General features: G+C 43.6%; 1 protein-coding gene across 5 annotated transcripts in view; it reads right to left on the minus strand.

Annotated features, from left to right (window-relative positions):
- Positions 1-2,444: 2,444 nt before the first annotated feature.
- DNAJB6 (DnaJ heat shock protein family (Hsp40) member B6) overlaps positions 2,445-18,097 on the minus strand; it is a 60,288-nt gene continuing 44,635 nt past the window's right edge. For 4 of the 5 annotated variants that reach the window (XM_027686986.1, XM_027686988.1, XM_027686989.1 and 1 more), the window contains exon 9: positions 11,036-12,221. In XM_027686986.1, the coding sequence (XP_027542787.1) occupies positions 11,908-12,221 (314 nt within the window). In that variant the 3' untranslated portion in view covers positions 11,036-11,907. Of the gene's footprint in view, positions 4,048-11,035; positions 12,222-18,097 lie in introns of those variants that run through there. The other variant, XM_027686990.1, reaches the window with a different exon arrangement.

Consider the following 18,097-nt stretch of genomic DNA (forward strand, 5'->3'; position numbering starts at 1 on the left):
GGTAGCAACTAGGAAAGTTTTGCAAATAGTGATAAAAAGTCTCTTAAGGCCAGATTCCAACTTGCTCATTGGAAAGAGGAGAATTAAATATACCTAATCACGGGCAATTGTACCACCCTCCCCCTCCCACCAGTATGTGAGTTACAGGGCAGCAGGGTGCTCCCCAGGCAAGGTAACATGAGAGAGCACTAAAATGTGAGCTCAGTTTGGACACAAAGGAGTGGGGCTGCACAAAAGGAAGATAACTGAGATCTGAAATGCAGGAAGGACTAACCTGTGCATCCCAGGAATACACATTCCTGTACAACTAGCACACAAAACAAAGGGGGGAAAATGGAAATGAATAGGTTCCTTTATGGGCAGAATAAAACAATGACATTTGATATAGTAACAAGATAATCCCACCACTTGATAGGCACCAGTTTGATGGCACATGTCTAGGAACATTCCTGAAGAACAAGTGGGTATGAGTCACATTTCAGATGTGGTTGGGAAAACAGGCAACTTTATGCTTCCCTAATAATCACTGCACATTTTCTGGATATCTGACTCTTTAAAAGAAGCATCTTTTCAGTGTCTTATTTCAGAAGTATATACAAAGGCTCATGAGATGGTTTGAAATTTGCGGAAAAAGCAAGTCTCAGTAAAGAAAGCCAAGATGACAGAGGAAAACAGAGTTTGTGTTACCTGTAGGAGTAAGATGTAGAGGTCTGCAGGCTGCCCACAAAGATGGTACCAGCACAGAGCAGAGACTGGGCAAAAATTTGAAAAATACTTTTTTAGCATTTTTACACCTACGCGCTCTGAGATCATTTATTTCAGGTCACAGTCTTGCCAAACCTTAGTTCAAAGAGCAGACTGTGCACATCTCTAGAAGGTGTGGAAAAACAACTGAATTTAAACAGTTTTCACAGTGGCAGCTTCCAAGTGAGGAGCAAGAACATTTATCTGTCAGCATTTTGTTTGTTGCAATTTTGTCCCCTCTATCTTAAGATAAGATTGTTTTGTTTTCAGTGTATCCTTTTAATTATGCTGTTACTCAACTGTTCTCTACCCTAGTAAATTAATTTTCTCATAGAGTACATTTTGGGTCTTTGAGCCCAGGTATCTGCTCTGTGAAGAATCATTTTGCAACACATTTTGTAAATCACACCAGGTGATTTAAACTAGCTCTGTTTCTGTTCTCAGCTCTTCCACAGAAGCGTTGTGGGATGGGCAAGAATCTTTTCCCAACTTTCACAATACATTTATTCACAGCCACTCTGGGCCAGCATCATCTGTTATCAGCTGTGGTGTCTCACACCCACCTGCATTTTTTCCTGCCCCAACACATATTTAAGTAACCACCTCATCATGAAGCCTTCACCTTTGGAGATGGATGCACTGGGATACAAGACCTCACATATGTGCCTGCTCATCCAGACGTGGCACCCCATCCAGGCTGTCCTGCAAGGAGCACAGCCACGTGAGCACAGTGCTGCAGCCACACTTCATGGTGTGCAGTTAACCAGTTACCCTCCAGCTAAAAACCAGACATAATTAGGCTGAGAAGGAATGAATGGCCATGGGCCCACATCTCTTAATTTTTGGGCAAGCTTGGGCAGATTCTAGGTAGTTATAGGAAATATAAAGCCCATGGTTCCCTCCTCTGGGGACTCTGTGTTTCCCAGAAGCTTCTCCCAGTGGAAGGCGCCGGGCGTAGGAGGCCACCTGCAAGCATGCCAGCACCCTTCCAGTGGGATAAGGATGCCCTTGTTGAGACAGGCTTCCTAACTAATTTAGAGCCTGCCTGCAGGTCTCCTAATTAATGCTCTATCCACCTCCATCAAGCCTAACACAGGGATTGAGTCAAGAAGATATTTATGTACCAAATCCCAACCTGCTCTAACTCTTCAAGGCACATTCCTGATCTGGAGCCACTCTGTCCTATTACGTGAGGCTGCTCACAGCACAGGGACAGCCCCAGGGAGACCAGCCCTATGCTGCTGTCACCTCTCCCTTCCTGCACCTCTCCTGCTTTTCCAAAGCAGTACCATGCTCCCAACGAATCAGGAGCAGCAACAGCTTAAAACTGGAATATGAGGGGGGGGGGCATTTCTCCTAGAGTATGGGAAGCAACCTAACCAGGATGCAGTTCAATGTTGTGCATTATCCAGGATGAATATTCCTTGCATGCCAAATGTGCAAGCTCTGCTTGAAGTATATGCTCCTCATAGTGATGTTTCCAGCCAGAAAGAACCCTCGTTTTCCAGTATCAGCCATTTGACACAGAGAATGTAATGAGTTGCTCATGGATTTAACAAAAGGAATTACCTGGAATGCTTGTGGGCATTGTGTGAATGTGGACTCTCCCCCTTGTGCTTACAGCCTAAACTTTAATGAAAATCAAACACAGACAACTGATGCCAGCTGCAGTCTACAATACAGTGCACGAGGACAAAGTATAAAGGCAGATTTTCTTTATTTTTAAATATTAGTAACACTGCACAAAAAAAAGTGGTACTTAAGTGACAGAAAACTGGTACTCAGTCGTATTTGATAGTAACTGTAATTTACATCCCCTCACAGAGTTCACAAACTCTATGCTTGCAGAGGGTTACATGGGGTAACTGAAGCTAAACCATTCAGATACCAGAGACACCAGAATTTGTTATATCAAACCATGCTAAAATGCAGACTTGACTTTCTGTTTAGCTTCTCTCTTACACCATTATGTGCATTCCTACATCTTTTAAATGTTAGGACGAGTGAGTTTCTCCAGGAATTGTGGACTTTCAATATTGCCAGGTTTAAGGCTGTTACATCAACAACGTATTGGCAAGAGGAAGACAAAAGGAACAAAACAAAACCATAAGCTGCTAACTCCTGCCTGGAGGTTAAAAAGAGGAGACAACATACTGACAAGAAACATGCAGGTAAATGCTAAAGGCAACAGAAGGGCTCTGTACACACTGAAAGGTTAAGAGAAGCAATGTGTCATGCACATGAGACAAGTACGGGAAGCAAGGAAGTCATCTTGCCAGAAAATACGTATTTCTTTTAAATCTAAGACATCTTTTCAAGCTAAAAAAAAATTAGTCCTGCAATAAAACTGATGTAAAATGTTTTCATACATAAAAGTATAAGTTCTTTGCAGAAACAACTGGATAAAATCTTATATGGATGCTGAAAAAATGTTTATTATCTAAAGCCTACTCAGCAGAAACAAAGAGCAGTTTTAAAGTAGCACTTGGATCATTTGTCTCTAGGTTCTGAAAATAAACTTTTAAAATAAGGAATGATTTCACTAAATTATTCATCAGGAGTCAACTAAGCTTAAAGAAATCAGTAGGAGTACTTACAGGAGGCCATTGTTACACTACACTTCTTAAAATCAGAGGATATAACCTCAGGATACAGTCTAAAATGTAGGAACATTTTAATAATCGGGACAAAACTGCTCAGCCTGGGGGGGGCAAAAACAAAACAAAACCCCAACCATAAAAATCACTTATTAAGCTTGCATAAATTACCCTATAAGAGCTCATGTCTCAGTCTCATTCCCAATGACATGACTGAACAGGACTCCTCTTTTAACAGGCCTGATGTTGATACCACTGACCAAACAAACAGGCATTTGCACAACCCTTTATCTCCTACAAGACAAATAACAAACACTAGAACAGAGTTGTTTTAGTCCCAGGGAAGGAAGAGGCAAGAAATTCTGTAACCCCTTCCAATCTCCGAACATAAAACACTCCTAACCTCGACCAGCCTCGTCCGAATTCCCCAACCTGACTGGCAAGAAAGCCACTCTGTGAAACTAAAAAAAATAACATAGTGCAATTTTAGTACAGTTTTAAACATGAGTCACTTCCTTGCTAGCAGTGTGAACAGTCAAAAAATATACACAAAAGAGGTGCGCTCAAAGGTAACATGAAGTTGTCATTATTATAAAGGTATTGGCATAGCAGAGAAGTCCATTTTAGTAACTCCCTTTGGTTGACTTCTTCTTCTTCTGTTCCTCTCTCTGCTTCTGCTTCCTCCTCTTGCTGACTTCTTTGTATCCTGAGGAAACATGGCTCGTAAAACACTTTTCACAGCATTCATGGACTTTTCCCTCTAGCAAAAGCACATGTTCTCTGAATGGTTTAAGGAATATTAAAGAAAATGTCTGGCTTCCTAATGTATTGTTTTGGGTTTTTTTTTAATTACCATTTCCACTATATCCCCCGTTCTACTATACCCCTTACATAGGATAGAAAGGAAACACTACTGATCTTTGAAGTTTGAAAAGATCTGGAGAACTTTCAAAATACTTCAAAGCCATTCAGGAAAAGCTTCAAAATTAGAGCACATGCAAAACTAGAATAATTTTCAAAACGGAAGCAATAAATAAGACTTATACAGCAGGAGCTATTAAAGTACTGGCATTTCCTGCTCACAGTAGTCAGAGTTACCACGACATTTGCATTTCCATTTTAAGACTAGGGAATACCAAGAATCCTGAGTAAATAAGAAGGTGCTCAGTGTTCACCAATATATATTTTCTATGCTGGTCATCAGCCTGCTCATGCTTAACTATGCACCACAGGTTATATTCTACTGCAGCTCCAATGGTGCATGAAAGCATTGAGTTCAAGCAACAATTATTTGCTACAGGTTCAGTAGGCACAAGCTTCCAGCCATGTGATCATCATTCCAATGGTTTATTCCCCCCACAATGATGTGTGAAAAACAGTTCTTGCTGTGCATCACACCTTTTCCTTCAAATTTGCAGTAAAATCCAACTTGCTGGCAGACTTGCACGGGCAGTGAACTGTGTGAACCACCACAATCTACCCAAGTGCACTCATAAATCTAAACTGAAAGCCAGTAAACATTTCCCTCAGACAATCCTTCTGTGGTGCTTTCAGATAGCTGGAGGGATATTTTAGCTCAGTGCTGCTCTGCCACTGGGAATCAGCACAGTCCAGTGATCGGGGCCAGCACAGAGAGGATGAGCTGCTGCAAGCCAGCTGAGAGGCAGGGCTGGGAGTGAGAGGAATGACCCTGGAAGGGCACAGCTCTGCCAGTATGGAAATCTCTTTGTTCCCTCCACTTTGTCAGCAGGTAGGCAGAGATGGCCCTGAAGAAGCCATGTCACCATTGCACCTGGTTCTCCATCAATTTAGTATCAAGAGCAAAATTAAGATGGGAAAAGGAAGTGGTGGGAGGCTGGAGGAGCACAAAGCCACGCTGTGGCTGCAGTTTGCTCTTCATCAGAGCTCCTCCCAAGCGCAATTAGAGATGTGCCCATGGCAGATCTGCAGTTCTTCAGTTTAAGACTTGGGAAGAACCATGAGATAAGTTTTTAGGCTAAAACCATTTGAGATGTTATCAAAGGCTTGTGCATTAGAGGAAATACACTCCCTTGTAGCAAAGGGAAACTGTTCTAGGTTATCACTCTAGCTCCTACGCTGTATCAACAGCATGACTTCACCTTTTGCAATCATCTGAGTCAAGAGGCAGGATACTTATTTAGAAATTCTGCCATGAGCGATCAGCCTGCACAAAGTTAGAGGGGAAACCAGTTCTCTTGTTTAAGGAAGAGAAAACTGGCAGTGCTTTGCAGAATTGCAGATGACGCTGGGTTTTCCCTGCACCCTGCCACCCCCTGAGCTACAATCCTGTGCCTGGGGACACTGTGTGAATATGCACTTACTTAGAATCCATCCAGGAAGTTTCCTTCCATGTCAGCCCCTCAGTCACCTATACATCACCAAAAATAGGATCCCTTGGCATTCAATTTACTGAGTAAGGAACCCATCCCAGAAGAGATCAAGCATCTCTCTGCTTTCCCACAGAGGTCGATGGAGGCAGAAGAGACATGCTGACTCCTGAGAATCAGTCATCCAGGGGGTGTTATTCAAAGGATTCTTCCCTTTACTGGAGGGAAAAACAGCGTCATATCAGCTGATCAGAACTAATTCAAGTAATAACTATGAAACAATAACACAAATATTTGGGAAAGGGTCATTAAACTCTAGCAGGTTATTAGCTTCATAATTTTTGCATCTTTCATTCTCAAAACACTGTTGGTATTTCTAAAGGGCTTCCACATCCAGGCATGATTGCATTTGATGCTGTTATTTTATAACATAATACTTTTTTTTTGCAACAGTCCATTTTCTTCAAATTTTTGAGATTTTGAAAGCAGGTCCTTTGAAAGCAACTCTTCCTTAAAAATACTGTGAGTCAATGTAAATTATGACTTGAAGTGAATGTCACATAATTCATTGTCTTATAAATGAAACAACTCAAAAGTTAATGTGGTATGAAGATATTTAAGCTTTTGACAACATGGTCTCCTACCAGCCTTCAGAATGATAAGGGTGAAAAGTAGAAATCTTTCAAGCTTTCTTTTATCACTGACACACAGAAACAGATTGGCCGAAGTAGAAGATAAGAAATACAGAGTATTCCTCAAGAGAAAAGTGTCAGGTCTTTTCTGTTTTGAGCCTGCTGTGATAAATAATTTCACTCTCTACCATTTCCTTTTCTACTCCCAGCTAAGAAAAAAGGATAGGTCAAACTTTGCCAGCCTGTAAGCTCCAGTGATGCTATGCTGGGTGATAATAGCCAAAAACCTGATCCAAACAAGTAAAGCAGCTCCTAACATAAATAAGAACTGCACACTAAAGATGTAACTCTTTGGTGCGTATTTCACTCAAATACTTCAACCAGCACTAATTAAAAGCACATTTAGCTGCCTTGGTTACCAGACTAGCCCCAAAGTCACGAAACAACAAAATCTGAATTAGAAGCAGCAGCCCCACAACTATTTGATCACTTTGCAATGAGCCTGTGTCCTGGCGAGTCGCCAGCATCATGAAGTGTCCATAGAAACTTCCCATAGTGAGTGCCAGGCTGAACTGGCTTCAGCCAAACAGTCCTGGTCTTGGAGAAGGGCTGTTCAAATTTCCACCCTTAGGAGCAATTGTTTGCCATCTAAACTCTAGAAATGCATCACTGGGTGGAGGGAGAACAGGTTGCTGAGAGCTTCCCCAAGCTGTGACGTTTGGAAAACAGATTCACTCAAAAGCAGATAGATATCAGCCTAACTTGGTATTTCTTGCTTTTGTCAGCTGCCAGGAGGAGAGATGGATGGAGCAAGAATCCACACCATCTGGAATTACACCTGGTTTACTACCTGGATAATTCTTGTCTAAAACAAACAGTAACAGCTAATCCACTCTTTCCATTTCATCTCCTTCTTTTCTACTTCCAGAAGAACCATAAGGAGCACAGAAGGTACTCCAGCTTTCATAAAGGTGCTGAAAGCTGCAAACAACTTCCAACAACACTTAGGTGTAACTCCCTCAACCCCCACTCAGCAAGGACCAAAACAAACTGGGAAGCCTCTCCGCTGTGTCCTAGATTGACTTTCCTTCTGGCTTTCTACTTCCCTGCCATCTGCACCTCCCAAAGTCACGAGTTTATTCAGTCACTGACTGTGAAACTCATCACATTCTTGGGTGGCAACTGTGAGGGAGGCGTGCACATCAGGCGGCTGATCCAAAGGCACAAGTGTCCTGGGGAAAACACTTCTACCCAACACATTTCTGGTATCCTACTTCTTCCTGCCCTGCCTGACATCTGCCTGCTCCACCAGGATGCAGAGAGCAGCCATGGGTCTGCTCCACTTTCCTTCCTTCTGCCAGCACAGAGGAGCACAGGCATTAGCAGAGGGAAACAAGGTGTTCAGTCACAGCTGACAATTAACATGCAGTGTTGCTGCTTCTTGACCCACATCAGTCAGCAACGAAGGCCACGGCCTGATTTTTATAGAAGATCTGCAAAGGTGAAGACTTTTGAGGAATCTCATTCCACTTTCAGAGTGAAACATTGAGGTTGGGGGTAGGAGGGATTCACGCTTTCTGCTCAGGTCCCAGAGAATGTTTTCCAAGATCTACTAATTTTTTGCTAAGATTGTGGCCAGTCTTTTGCCCTCCTTCAAACCATGGAAGCAGTAATGGCCCCAACACTCACACAGAGTTTTAACAAGGCAGCAAGGCACTTTCAAGGTGGGTTCTGTAGTGCTCTTTCTAATTTTCTGCTCTTAGAAATGTCTCTCTATTCAAAACAATGAATTGCAATTTCAAAGGCAGCTAGCTTACTTCTGAGCTGCAGCCACCCTCTGTTATTTCAGACTGACCACACTCACATATGCCATTATAAAAATTCACCCCAGATCACAGCTTCAGTATAATTTCAGACATGCGACTCACTCTGCAATTACAGCTTTGCACCACACTTTCACATGCCCTCCTTTCAGCCTGCCCAGCACACACCACAACCTGACCTACTAATTCCCTCACCGCATCCACAGCTCCTGCCCGTGCCATGGAGCACTGTGGAGAGGGAGTCTGCCTTTACATAATGACAAAACATCCCACCCTGTCTAGGTATGCTGCTCCACTGTTTAATTATCTGCACTGTTAAATCCAAGGGGCGAGTTCTCCAGTTTCACTGGCCAACCCAGTGATGTAATCCCAACTTTGATGTTTCAGGGGACTGAAAAGCTTTAGCAACTTGCAGGGGCCTTCCTTCATGCTTGCTCACCATGCTGTTTTCATTACCAATTCTGCCTAGAATTGCCTCAAGAACATACCAAGCTAGATACAACCTGCTTACCTAGTAATAATAGGTAGGTAATAGTATAGGTAATGCCATTACTGAGTAGATGTCCAAGGTTTTACTCCCAAATGGCAATCAAAAGCTTGCAGGGCTACGCAGCCATGAAAGCCCTTCCACGTGCAACCCAGCTATCCTCGATGGGAAGCAAATGGGTAACGGGATGATTTCGTACCAGCAGCCAAAACACCATGCGTGAAGGCAGCTCTGGGCTAAGCCAGGGAGCAACCAGCCAGTCTCCAAATCCACCAGCCAGCCTTCCCACCCCCCGCCCCAGAAGAGTACGGCTGTTCCCACTCACACACAGTTACAGCCAGGGGATGTGGAGCAAAGGGAGAGGGAACTCCATCTCCACACCGCCAGCATTCCTCACGTATTAGATTTCCATAGAAAACAGTGGCTTTGCTTTCCTTTCTCTTTCCATTACATGCCCAAAACTAAGTATGTGATGGAATCATAAAGTAATTAGTTTGGACAACCAAGCACATTGCTGTTACTAGTTAGTAAAGTGTAATTCAGGAAACCGCATGTTGGTAAAAAGAACAGAGACTGAATTAAAGATGAAATAAAGTACAAATAGCTCAACTTTCCAGAAGAGGAATCCATGCCAGGAAAGGATCAAGATTAGTTAAGCTAGCTCTGTTAGAGTGGTTTCCTCTTGACAGATGCCAGCAGATAAAAATGCAGCAAAAATGAATAATTAATGTTGTAAGTTGTAGGTTAATGCAAGCTATTTCATTCAAAAGGAAGAGCAAACCTTGCAATATTATCTTCCAAGTAATGAGATTTCATATCATGTATTTTTCAGCATTTTAACAATTAAACAATTTCAGCCATTCTTGCTGGATAAAAGTCAAAACTCTCAAAAATCCAGGGCAGTAGTTTTTTAGGGGAAGTTACCACCACCTCCACCATTAATGGCTGCCATCCTCATGTCTCTGCTGGCATTAATGTCACTTGGACACAGCTCGGATCCCCCCCATCAGCCACGGATCACACGATCAGGGAGCACTTCACTTGCAGTATCTGAATTATTATTTTAAAAATTCCTTGTTTGGAGCTAGAGAACTGTTTGAGATACACAGCGACTTCAGAGCACAAGAGGTGAAGTTTTATTCTAAATGGCCATTACAAAACTAGGAACAGCTTCCAGAGCAACTTCCACTAAAACACAAAGAGTTAGATGGAGAATCAAAATAAACTCTAATTTTTTATTAAATATCCACTGTGATGACTGGAATCCTGACTAAGGAGAGGATTCATCTCACCTCTGGATATTGGATGACAGCCTAAATGAGCTGGCCAGACTTTCCTCTTAGGTGCTAGAGAGATGCCGCTTCCAGAGGGATTCCCACACATTGTCAAAATTAAACCTCTCCCCTTCTACTTCCTACAGACTTACGAATCAAAACTCAAACAGTCCCATTCCTAGGGCTGGGAAAAAAAACAAAAAGCATTTCACTGCAGGTAAATCATTAATGACTGAGGGTTTGCTTGAGATGCTCCAACTGGGGCAACATCTAAAACTGCTGCGTGGTCCTGCTGCCAAGGGCCCCACACCAGCGGTGGCAAAACTATCTGATTTGAGGTGGAACAGTGCCCGGTTTGAGGCCATTGGACTTTAAATTTTCCACTGAATTGAGAGGTCTCTGGACCAAGGCAGAAAAAGATGCTGTTCTCCCCCAACGCCGGCCCGTGTAAGCACGGCAGCTGTCGCAGTGATCGATGAGAAGCCAAGCAGGAGCGAGTCAGTGGTCTCTGTAATTACAGAGCTGTGCTGGTGAAGCCTCCTTTCTGGGCAAGGCAGTCAGCAGAGGTGAACACCCATGAAGGACAAGGGCGTTACTGGCCAGGGCTCGTGCAAAAACTTCCCAAGGAGGGATTAAGACACTCACGTAGGTTTTTATGACTGACTCGACCAGTCCTTCAGCAGCCCTGTCCATCAGAGGAACAGCAGGCAAAATATTTAAATCAACAGTAAAATCTTAGTCTTAACTTCAGTCAAGTTTTCCACCCTGAGTCTTTTATGGCAACTCACAATCTACTGGTAGAAGAGAGGATTTTGTGATTGCACTAATACTTCTGGAAATTAATTTTAATTGCAAACTTGTGCGTCTTGGAGCATAAATAAATTCACAGCAAAAAGTCCTAAGCAATCCTAAAAACTGCTCTAAAAATTGCATGGTGCATGTCAACCTCAGCTGCCCTTCAGAAATCATTGCAGAGTATTGCTACAATTGCAGAGACCCTCACGTCTCCAAAGGCACAGCCAAGGTTTTGTTTTGCCAGCTACAGACACAGGAGACCAAACCTGTAACCCTTGAGTGGGAGATTCAGGACACCAGCCCAGAAGTTACATTCAGGCCTCTGTAACTTTTTTTTTTTTAAGGAAAAGATTCAACTTCGCCATCCTTAAAGACAAAACTTCCAGCAACTGATCAGGAAGACATTTATCTAAATGTTTCTATTTTTTCAACCTGTCATCCCACATGGTAGTTTTAGGTCTTCCATACAGAAGGCAGTGTTGGATTTAAAGGCTCATAAACATAGTGGAAGTTGGTGCAGCACTGGGAGTACGGGAGTGCCTGTTTTGGGGGACAGTGCATATTCTTCATGTGCTGTGTTTACCCTGAGGAGCCTCATGTGCTCACACTTCCCAGCACTTTTCCTAATTCCACACTACTGAGAAGGGCCCTTGGATTGGGCATCCAAGCAGAAAGGCATCTTCATGTATCAGAAAAACCTGTCCTGGCAGTCCTGGATGATCTTTGACCACAGGTTCCAATTAAATCAAGTAGTTATGAGGAGTGTGTTGTCCAAGATAGCCTCTGGACTACATTGCCAAAACATTACAGACTGGAAATATATCAAAGGACTAATTACTTCCAAAAATAACCCGGACAATTGCCACGTTGCCACATTTGCCTGAATGGTCTCGGCCTTCTCTATTAAGATTTAGATGCCTAAAATTGCAGCTTCCAGAAATAGTATCAAGTTGCTGAACTTCTCCTTGGACAAGGAAGCCAAGCACAATTTAAGTAAATGAATGTGCAAAGTATTGTGATGAGTTAACCTCTAAAAGGCCTTCACTTTTAACAACAAAGAGCAGAGGCACTTCAGCAGCACAACAATATTTGCCCTGGATCCTTAAGTATCCCAGGGTTTTAGTGAATCTAGGCTAAATGGAAGATCAGAGCTAAAGCAGGATGAAGGCACATAAGCTGCTGTTTATGATCTACCAAGGAGCTAACATTAAGTCAATACACAGCACCAACTTCTTGCTTGGCTTTTTGTTTTTGGCTTCTGACTAGCTGATGGATCGTCCTTTGCGTGTTCCTCCCCACCATGCTTGTGCACACCTGATAAATGAAAAGGGGCCTCGAAGCTGCTCATGACCCGGCTTCTATCCTGTTCTTCCACCTCATCACTATTAAAATGAAAGGCATATCGGGGGGAGCTGGCAGGCTTGTGAGACTTCTGCAGGCGAGCGTTGGCCGGCTGGGAAGGCAGCGCGTGTTGTCCTCTCCGTCGGCACTCCTCGGCAAAGGCTTCTTCATCTGCCTCCCCTGAAAAAAGCAAAAAGTGCAAGAGAAGTGAGCTGCACACAAAATGCCTAAGTTTAGCCTGAAAAAAAGAACCCCTTGGAAACGGGCTGGACATTAGGGGTCACAAAACTAGTGTCTCGGCTGCGGTTAGTCACAGATAGCGCCATGTATCTGTAGATCAGGGAGGGTCTGGAGCAGAAAGCTCCATCAATGGCCTCTCACTACACTGAAGCCACTCAAAAAATCCACTAGATATGACAACCCAGGGGCCACTGTTCCCTTTTTCCCAAAAGACAGCATGAGGGAGCTGAGCACATGGCCCTGGACAATATTTCTGTCCTGTGCAGAGCATGTCATCTCATCCCACCTCACCTGTTCTGTCTGCCTAGGGAGGGTTGGCCCTGCTCAAGGAAAAGTTAAAGGGAAAGGAGGGATAAATACCCAAGCTGACTACAGGGGTGGTGGGATACAAAGCCATTGTGGGTTCAGAGGGGCCAGATGTTGGACATCACAGCTGGAAGGATGGTGGAGACGTGTGAAGGACCACATGAAGATGAGAAATCATGTTGAAGCTGTGAGAGGTAAACACAGTCCAGAGGCAAGGCAGGCACACACAGCACAGGCCAATGAACACAATGGAAATAAAACCCAATGTTTGCACCAATCGATATGAAAGATGAGGTAACTCCAGTCATACTCATGCTGTTTTGCAGATGACACTTTCCTTTGCTGCAGAAACCGTAACAGCACCAGTGCTGCAAAGTAGAGAAATCAGCTCCCGTAACACACATAAAACTCAGCAAAACCACACATTGAAAAGCAAACAGTAAGATACTAAAATGCCAACAAAAGACATTCAACTTGGAAAATAAGGGGTAAGGGAAAGGGAAGGGGAAAAAAAAGGGGGGGGGGAGAGTGAGAACAAAGGTGTGTACCACATTTGTTTCTTAAAGGCTTTTTAAAGTTTCATTAGTTCAATTACTTAAGTACTTTTAACAGAGCTGATGAAATATGGCATCATTTTATTTGCATCAAAAGTGGTGTGTCACATTCTGGAAGCTTTTCCTGGGATGTGCCCGGCATCAGCTGCTTAGGGAGGGGTGTGTGCTCTCAGCTAATGCGTGTGCTCTTAGTTCATGGCTGGAAAATGCTTTGAAGATGGAAAAAGCACCACGGACGCAACACAGGACAGAGCAGGAATACCCACTTTGTGTGTGCACCAAACCACTGACACTCTCAAACACAACAGGTTCCATTGTCTTTACCTTGTAATCGTATACGGGGAGAGGCTTCCGAGCGCATGAGGAAAAGGAGGCAAGGAATGTTTAAGAAGTCATTTCACAGTGCAGTGCGGGCACCCAAGGCCTTGCAGGAGAAGAGATTCCAGGACGTGTCTCACATTCCCCTACTGTGTGTCTGAGCACCTGATGTGCTTGGGTATTATGGAGAGGACGCTTCTTCCCAGGTGATTAAATGGCCACCCCCACCTCAGGACTCATGCTTTTGTGCCCTGGGGTCTCCCACACACTTCCAAAGCAAATACGACAAAATCACAAATGACAAGGATCTCTGCATTTAGACTGCCTGCATCATGCCAGTGTAAAACCCTGGGTGTGTGGTTCTCCTTGCAGTAGGAGAGGGCTGGCAAGATAGTGATTTTCCCCTCACATGCAGCACAGCACTTCAGCTATGAGAAGTGGAGGTCAAAGAAAAGCTCAGAGAACTCCAGACGCAGAATTGCCATCATTTTCCATAAGAGGCTACAGGATTTTACACACTGTACAAACAGCACTGAAGCATGTATCAGGCTGCTGATACCAGGTCTATGAAGATAAACCAATAAAATTCCAAGAGTAAGAAAAAAAAGCATAGGAAACCCAAGTACATCAGTTGCACATACAAAAATGAGTCAAGAGTGTTCACAAATTATAGTGCACCAGAAACAGGAGATCCCTCCCCTCCCAGAGAAACACAAACTGCATGGCTCTCTTTTTGATGTGGAAGTCTTGATGTAGGTTTAAAATTTATACTGGCAAACAGATGCAGGAATGGGAAACGTGCTGAGGCCATTCTTGAAGCTCTGTGTGTGTGCATCACAGAGACACCCCAGTCAGACACACTAACACAACTCCTCAGTACTGGACACAGGGAACCAGAATGCCTTTGGAATCATAGCACATTTCAGTTGGAAGGGACCTTTAGAGCTCATCTCCCCCACAGTCCAACCCCCCCACAGAGTCCAATTCCCCTGCAAGTGAGCAGGGACATCTTCAACTAGATCGGGTTGCTCAGAGTCCTGTACAACCTGACCTTGAATGTTTCCAAGGATGAGGCATCTACCAAATCCCTGGGCAACCTGTGCCAGTGTTCATCACCCTCACTGTAAAACGATTCTTCTTTGTACCTAAATTGACCCTCCTTCACTTTAAATCCATTAGCCCTTGTCCTATCGCTACAGGCTCTACTAAAAGGTCTGTCTCCATCTTTCTTATAAGCTCCCTTCAAGTATCAAAATGACTAAATCCATCTTGATCACCCAAAGGAGTCATTCAGTTTTCCATTTCCCCAGAGAAAAGACAAGTTTTAGTTACAAAAAGACCCCAAAAAATTGTCCAAACTTTTTGCCCTTTATGAGCTGTGGGAGAGCAGGATGGCACCACAGATTAAATGGTGCAACGTCATGCCAGCTGAGGTTCAAACACTGAATTGACTCCAGCGCTGTGCATGGCATAAGCCACCAGATCTTTCTCTGATCACCTACCTTTAGCACTCCTGGCACAGCAAAACTAAAGTGGAACTTGCATTAGCTGTTCTCCCTTGTTCTACATATTTAAACATATTTGAAACATCTGAGATAGACTGAGTAAAGCCAGCTGTACCACTGGAAACAGGAAACTTGAAATTTACTCTGGGAGAGTTCAGCCCCACAGCATCACCACTAAAAAGTGTTTAAACATTGCTAGAGCTTTATCAGTGGTGATACTTGTCCTAGAAACAGCTTTTAGGAAGACAGCTGGTGTGGAGGAGGAGGGGCATACCTGAGTTCAGAGTTGGCATATCCACCCAAGAAGCACCTTTCAGGGGTGCTCAGGCTTTAAACAGCCCTCAGTTCCCCAAAACCTCCTTCTTGCCGTCTCCTGTGTCTCCAAGCCAGCACACTCATGTGAGAGCCTGGGCAGACACGCTGTGACCCCAAGCAGGGACTGACCCAGGTTAAAAATAACACTCTTTTTGCAAGCCTATGTTTAATCCAGCTCAGTGCCTGGAGCCAGCTCATCCTGCAGCCACCCCAGCTGGGGCAGGGAAGGGGGCAATTATCAGGGGCAGCTGGAATCAGCATCCAGGCATTAAGCAAAAGATCTTATTCCACTAATGCAAATAATAATAATTTAAAACCTTGCAGCTATTTCACTTGCAAAACCAGCTAGGAGAAGTTACATTTCTAAGGGTTAATTCTGAAAATGAAGGATTCAGCATTACTAGTAACATTTTAAAACAATAATTACAGTTTGGTTTTCTGGTGCACCAAATGAACAGCAGCTTCTGAGGACAAAGAAATGAACCACGAGCTGTGGCATCCTAAAAAGCTGCGTTAGGACTAAAAGCTGCCTTCTGCTACAAGCAAGAAGGGCTGGAAAATAATTTCTCATACCAAAGCTGCTGCACGGAAAGGGGAAAACAGGGATCCTTCGAGTTGTCGCTAACCAGTAGAGGGCAATATTGCCTATCGCGAGGGTATCGTTATCAGAACAGCCGCTGCCAACCTGTATTTATGTGGTAATACAGCGATTTTATATGTCTAACACAAACTGGGAGTGTAATTCTTGGACTAGGTGGGCGCTCTGGGGGAGATGCTAGCTGCACCAAGGGGTCTATACATGCTCCTGGGATATGGAGATAACACACAGGAGCAAAAACACTAAGGCAGAGATATCCCAGGTGAGGTGGGACAGGTAAGTCGCGGAGCACTACACACAAAAGCAGCCCTGCACGGGCCAGCATTATTGTTTTTGTGTTACATTTAAGTAATATCCATGCATGTCCTCGAATTGAACTGAAATCCTACCAGGAATCAGCAGTAATTAATGGCAAGACAGTAATGGCAGAAATATGCAAAACAAACCAGGGTAAACATCCTGAGGATACTGAAACACTGATTTGCATTTGCCAGGTCACTTCCCGCGCAGGAGGGAGTGGAGCCTTCGTGTTTCCCGCACGGCAGCCCTCCTACTCACATGCTCTGTTCTTACACACCTCACCCAAGAAATATATATATAATCAGGGTTTTCCCCTGTATTAGGAAAGAAATAGGTGCACTAGAGTTTGCTCATCTGAAGGAAGACTTCCCGAGGCCACAAACACCACACAGTCCGCCCTGTAACCAGCACCAGGAGATGCAACTGGTGAGGGACATTTGGGTTTGTCTAATGACGGGACAGCTCCGAGCCAAGCTCCAGCCATACAGTTGTGCAAAGGCGGCTTGCAGGAAACTTACTCCATTCTAATCTTTCTGGAATGATGGCCAGCAAAGTCTCTAATACTTCAAGGCTTTAAAGTTAAGGGCAGTATAAGCTCAGAGCAGAGCACTGTATTGCTGCTTCTGGAGAAGGCTCAGCTGGAAATCTGAGCTGTTCCTGATGTGTACTGACAACACAGAGTGCAGAAGGAAAAAAAAAAAAGCTTTTCTTGACTTTTTCTCCCCCTTCTATTACAAAGGCTTGGAATTTACCCTGTGCCTATGGAGGGCACTGGAGTTTCTGATGACTCAACTACATCCGCTGCTGCCGTGGAGAGCTGAACTGCGACGGAAGGAGCAATCAAAAGTGAAAGAAAAGAAAACCATTTAAATACATTTATCTGAAGTCGATCACACTACAAACTTTGTAACCTGTTGATAAGGTTTTTCTACTGATAAACTTTTCCATTGTTACAGCAGTTCCGGTATTAATATCTACCTTCAGCAGAAGATACCAGGGCTCTTCTGAGACTAAAGTCCAGCATTTGCTGGGAAATCACATGTTTTACAGGAACTCATTGGATTTGAGAACTCATCTTACAGACCTGTCTACAGGCCTGGATTATCCTGCGCTGAAAAAATCCTGGAGATTAACTGGATCTTTTGTTTCTTCTCTTAAAAGCTCCATATCTAATGTATTATAGTACAGAGAAAATATCAGGAGACCAAGTAACTCTACTAAAAACACAGAAGTAATGGTCTGATTTGGGGGACCACACTCAAAAGTTGTTTTCAGAAAGCTGCCAAATCATCAGCTCTTTCAAATTTCTGTTGGAAATGAGTGATGCTCATTACAAAACACCAAGCCCAGGGTATTTTCTAAAACTACATGTGCACACAAACCCCCCTAATCCCTCCTGAAACTGTAGGCAAAATGCTCAGCCAAGAAAATACTCCCTCACCATTACTGGAGGCTATGTTGAGCAAGTTTTTCTGATTAATTGTTCTTAAACTTGTTTCTAAATGCCAGGAAACACAAATACTGTGATGCTTAACAGCAGGAGTTATAAAACCCTCTTTCAGCCTGTGCTCTCTCGGGTTTGCCAGGCTCGACAGTAACCAAAATTTGCATCAAGTCCTCTTTGGAAAATATCTCTGAGTTTGATAGTGACAGCCTTTAAAAATCTCTCTCTTGCTATTTGATGTGATGCTTACAAGAAAAAGCAGCCATTTTAAAATCCTCTGATTAAAAAAAATGCACATAGTTTTGAAAGCTGAAAGAGCCTGAAATCACTCAGAAACTATCCAGGGAATGCCAGAGCAGCTGCCCCATCTGCACCATCACTTCTAGGGCAGAGCTTTTGTAAACTATAAAGGGAGTTTATTTCAGCAGTGACGTTTATCAGCTAAAGCACAGGACAAAGGAGGAGGTTTTGAGTGG

Source organism: Neopelma chrysocephalum, unplaced genomic scaffold (assembly GCF_003984885.1).
Source record: "Neopelma chrysocephalum unplaced genomic scaffold, ASM398488v2 Primary Assembly neopelma1_72, whole genome shotgun sequence".
Taxonomy (NCBI): Eukaryota; Metazoa; Chordata; class Aves; order Passeriformes; family Pipridae; genus Neopelma; species Neopelma chrysocephalum.